The sequence below is a fragment of the Centroberyx gerrardi genome, chromosome 14 (assembly GCF_048128805.1).
Source record: "Centroberyx gerrardi isolate f3 chromosome 14, fCenGer3.hap1.cur.20231027, whole genome shotgun sequence".
NCBI classification, from domain to species: Eukaryota; Metazoa; Chordata; class Actinopteri; order Beryciformes; family Berycidae; genus Centroberyx; species Centroberyx gerrardi.
This window is the reverse complement of record NC_136010.1, coordinates 15,557,444-15,562,700: the sequence shown is the minus strand read 5'-3', so window position 1 is coordinate 15,562,700 and position 5,257 is coordinate 15,557,444. Positions and strand designations below refer to the sequence as shown.

At 45.1% G+C, this 5,257-nt stretch overlaps 1 protein-coding gene across 1 annotated transcript; it reads left to right on the top strand.

Annotated features, from left to right (window-relative positions):
* The first annotated feature begins 2,133 nt into the window (after nt 1-2,133).
* Nucleotides 2,134-5,257, top strand: ren (renin). The gene is made up of 9 exons (XM_071920780.2): nt 2,134-2,210; nt 2,682-2,829; nt 2,995-3,118; nt 3,286-3,404; nt 3,537-3,733; nt 4,408-4,530; nt 4,622-4,763; nt 4,907-5,005; nt 5,096-5,257. The coding sequence occupies exons 1-9, from the start codon at nt 2,134-2,136 to the stop codon at nt 5,255-5,257; spliced, it is 1,191 nt and encodes a 396-aa protein (XP_071776881.2).

Sequence of the window (5,257 nt, the reverse complement as noted above, 5' to 3'; positions counted from 1 at the left end):
TCACATATTTTCAGACATATAATACCCACATGTTGTCTCCAGATGGAATCATAATCTCTTCAACTCTAATTTAGAGTTCACGGTAAAGTAATTGAGCGTAAAACCAAATTGTCCGCTCCTGGTATTTGTGCACTTTACTTTTATGATGCGACTGTATAGGAGTAGCCTAAGCCAAAAACATACATTGTTAGCATCTAATTGCTAATGCCAGCTGGTTTAGATTTATTGGCGCTGAGCCATGGGTTCGGGAATCAAACTGTTTGTTTGCGTGGTAACTCCCCTCTATTCCCATTTCCTGCCAACCACCACCGCTCCCTCTCTTATCTCCCTTATCATGATGGATAGCTGACGACCCTACAAGATGCGTCTTCTTGAATTCTGCCTCTGATGAGTGTCTGTCAGCAGAAAGCCCAAATTTGCAGTTTGGGCTGTTGCACCTTTCCCAACAACCTCATCTTCTGTAGCCCGGTCACAGAAAGGTCTTTTGTTTTGTCTTGGTCTGCTGACTGAAGACCTCTGTACAGTCAGTGACAGACGTTCATTCTGACATAAAAGGTCTCCAAGCAAATATGAGTGAGATTTCAAAACATATAAAGCTAAAGTAAACAGTCTTCAAGGAGAAGGTTTTACATTTCCCATGACCACCAGTGAAGCCGATACTCGCTGGAGAGGTGGGAGGCCAGGCAGGAATGACGCATGGGTCTCTCCTGCAGTGTGGGAAAGAAACTTGTCGGCATCCATGTCGCCATGCGGGTCAAAGCTGCTGATCCATCCTCTTACCTGGTCTTCCACAATCATCTGTTTCCCGTCAAAACATTTCTGATGTTTCTCACACCAGTAAACAAGCGTCATTGCCACTCCTCATGAAATCATCAAGAGCGCCACAATGCTGTAGGAAGTCATCACTGCCTCTGTAAGCTGCGTCAGACCACGCTATCAGTTTTCTGGCAGCTTGGCCCACAGGGAATATCTCAGGGACTGACCTCTGACCTCGGCTATGGCTGTCTGAGTTTGTGCCTGACATGGACCCCCATATCTCCTGGCTCGACTGGGTGGTCAGTACAGTGCCAACATGCGGCCCCGTCCTGACAGGCCAGATACTGTGGGAATCCTCCCTGAGGCAAACAGAGTGAGAATCAGCAGAAAGTAATTAGGTGCTTTGTTGAGCCTGTGCATCTCCGGGAGAGCTGTGAAAACCTGGAACGCTGCCAATCCCCCTCCACCCCATAACATACTCAACATGGACTCCATCTCCTGCCAAGAGTTTCTATTTAAGATCTTGAATTGAACTTAGAGACGTTTATTGTCTTTCCCCCCACGTTGGTGCGCAGAGTGTTTACTTGAGAATCGATACTAAATCGGTGGACAAGCTGCAGTTAACTTTACATTAGAGTGTAAACAGAGGGGTGTGAAGCCTGTCTACTCCACAGATAAGGAATGGATGGCTGTGGGAAAAACAGACGAGACTAAAAGAGGCAGTTAATCTGCACCAAAAACAGCAAGATGGGCACCATCTAATGAAATGAATACATGTTCGACAGATTTATGAAATAATGCCATTTAAAGAGCAGTATGTAATGGCAAGTAAATTAATCAAAATGTAAAATTACTTGTGAATTAGTGGATTGTTTTGTAACACCCTAGTAATCAGTAGCTGTGAATCTGTCCTGACAGTTTGGAGCACCTTTCTATCCACATAAAGCCTCTCACAGCGCCGCAGACAAGGTGACCAGCAAGTCAGCGCTCTCAAGAGCTCTGCATCCCTGCTTTCTGTCTCCCATTTTTTCCCCCAGAGGTCAAAGTTCAAACCTCTCAAACCCTGTTTATCAGGGGAGGGGTTGTGGGACCAAGAGTGGACAGAAGAGGGGGGGGGGAGGGAAACAGAGCTTGTTTTTGGTGGTCACTTCTAGGAAAGCTCCCAGCCACAGCCAGTGGCCTCGTGGGTCAGAGCGACGTGAAGGGGACTCGGCATAAAAAGAGGCGAGGGAGCCGGCTGCAAAGACAGAGAGATTTCACAGACTCAGACTCAGAAAACGTGGAGTTATAACAAGGCTGGGGGAAAGCAACTTTGTATTTGTACAACCTGCCTCCATCACCGGCCTGCATTTTCTGCCTGTCTTCAAAGAATTCACTATGGCGCTAGTAATGAACTGCTGGGTGTGTGTGGTTGCACTATCAGTGACAATGACCACTAGCCATGCTTTGCGAAGGTAAGCAACTCTTTCTCTAAGTGTTTTATATGCCTGCTATTCAAATTGTGATATAAAGACCAGTGTGCTTGACAAAAGTGTGAAAATCTCATCCTGCAGAGTAAAAACACATGCTAATACACAGCAAAACAGTGACAACAAACAAAGACAGAATAACTCATTTTTATTTGATTCATTGTTTTATTTGCTCATAATAAAAGCTAATCCTTTTGGTATTTTTCTTTTTTTTGTAAAAATTTGTTTTTTGGCCTGGCACTGAAACCAAAGTCAGCACTTTATTAGAACCTCATGGCATTGTTGCCCTTGGATGATGCTCAGACATATGTATCAGATATACGGCATGTAAAATATACGTCTGCGTGATTTACCGACCTCCCCTACACTTCTGCTGTCGTCAAAGTCCTGATCCCGCTCGTCTTGACTCCATTACTGTCCTCTGGGGGAACATTTCCTCACTCATTCTATTTCCAGGATCACGCTAAAGAAGATGCCGACTATCAGAGAGACGCTGAGGGAGATGGGCGTTTCACCAGCCCAGGTGTTCGCTGAGCTGGCCCAGAAGAGCGCAGATGACCCCAGCAACGGGACGGTTCCCACGCCTTTAACCAACTACTTGGATGTGAGACACCAAAACCTCACTGCTGGCACTTTTGTCTGTATTGTGTTTAAAAAAGGGATCAATTCTGGAACTTCTTTAGGCATGAGAACAAAATGAAACTGGCATGGGATGAAAGTCAGAGTTTTTATTGTAAAATGACTTGGGTTTTTTTTTTATTCCTGTCAGACACAGTACTTTGGGGAAATCAGTATCGGCTCTCCTGCCCAGATGTTCAACGTGGTTTTTGACACAGGCTCAGCCAACCTGTGGGTGCCCTCGCACAGCTGCTCACCTTTCTCCACTGCCTGTTGTGAGTGTGCATGCACGCACACACAAACACACACACATGCGCACAGAGATGCAGCACACAGAATTGCATTTTCTTAGATTCTTTATAAAGAAAAACACAAAGAAAAGCACAACATGACTTCCCAGATACATGGTGGTTTTATGACTCAGTGAATTTTGAACTCTTAGTTACTCACAACAGGTATGATGGCTCCAAATCCCGGACTCACGTTGAGAACGGAACTGGATTCTCCATTCAGTATGCCTCTGGAAATGTTAGGGGATTCCTGAGCGAGGATGTGGTTGTGGTGAGTTTGACATCAAGGCCCTCTGAAAGTGATGATCTTTGTGACATGCACACCTAAATACTGTAATTATCCTCTGTTTATAAATGATCCACTTCAAATTGACAGTCTCATTTCCATGTTTTATTCCTGCAGGTTGGTGGGATCCCTGTGGTCCAGGTGTTTGCTGAAGCCACCTCCCTGTCTGCCATGCCCTTCATCTTCGCCAAGTTCGACGGGGTGCTGGGGATGGGTTACCCCAACGTGGCCATCGACGGAATCACCCCGGTGTTTGACCGCATCATGTCTCAGCATGTCCTCAAGGAAGAAGTGTTCTCCATCTACTACAGCAGGTGGGTTGAACTGTTCCAGCTGACCCGCTGGAGCCTCGTCTGAGTCACATTAACACATTTCTGCTGTAGGATATGTACAATACTTTGTTCTTTTACAATGAGTTACAGGCAAGGCAAGGCAAACCTTATTTATACAGCACATTTCATACACAAGGCATTCAGTGTGCTTCACATAAAACACAAAAAGAAAGAATGAAAGAACAAAAGAAAGAAAAATAGGTAAGCAAGGATGATAATGAAAAATAGAAATATACTTTATCATACTGCAGTATAGGAACGAACCTCTATACCTATGATTTATCGCATTCCAGCATAGGAATGACCCTCTCTGCCTACACGACTTATCAATTACTGTCTTGGACAGAGGAACAAAACTCTATGTTCCCTAAAGTGACATATTTACATATTTACAACGACACAACGACTCTGTAAATATGTCCTCAGACGACCGAGCCTTTCAGTACTTACTTGCTCTAAACCATGGCCACAAACACAAACAATTCATGCTATCCCTAGCCACCAACATTGTGATATCGTACAGAGATCATTTGCCCGCTTGGAACATAAAAACAAACCTCTATGTTCCCTAAAGGCTCATATTTACAGGAATGACATGTAAATATGTCCTCAGACGTGTCTAAAGAGCCTTGATGAGAGTGCTTTATTGTTTTCAGGGACCCAAAGCACTCTCCAGGTGGAGAGCTGGTGCTGGGAGGCACGGACCCAAACTACTACACTGGAGCCTTCAACTATGTGGACACCAAGGAGACGGGCAAATGGGAAGTCACCGTGAAAGGGTGAGAGATCTTTGCTTCATAACTTGTCCACACACATTCAGCGACAGCATCTCTTGCCCACTCTGTCACTGATCTCCTTCCTCTCCTTCAGTGTGTCTGTGGGGGCGGAGATGATGTTCTGTGAAGAGGGCTGCACTGCTGTGATTGACACAGGCTCCTCCTATATAACAGGCCCTGCCTCCTCTGTGTCTGCGCTGATGAAAACCATTGGAGCACAGCTGGATGAAAGTGGAGTAAGTCTTACGCACGCAACATACTTTCCCTGAAACAACAACTTGTTTGTCAGTTAAAAAATCTTGCATTGCGCATCAAATCCAATGTATTAAATATCTGAAATCACTGTAATTTCCTTTTTTCCCCTCATTCTCTTCTTTAGTACAAAGTAAACTGTGACATTGTGAAGACTTTACCCAGTGTCACCTTTCACCTGGGTGGCCAGGAGTACGCACTCACCCAGGAGGACTATATCTTATGGGTAAGCAGGGTGAATGAGTCATTTAAATATTCATATCTTAATGTTATAATTGACTTGAGATTAAACGGATCTGGTCCTGTGTGTCTCCAGCAGTCACAGTTTGAAGGGGACGTCTGCACTGTCACCTTCAGAGGATTGGATGTGCCGCCCCCTACAGGTCCCATCTGGATTTTGGGAGCCAACTTCATTGCCCGCTACTACACAGAGTTTGACCGTCGCAGTAACCGGATAGGCTTCGCTACAGCAGTGTGA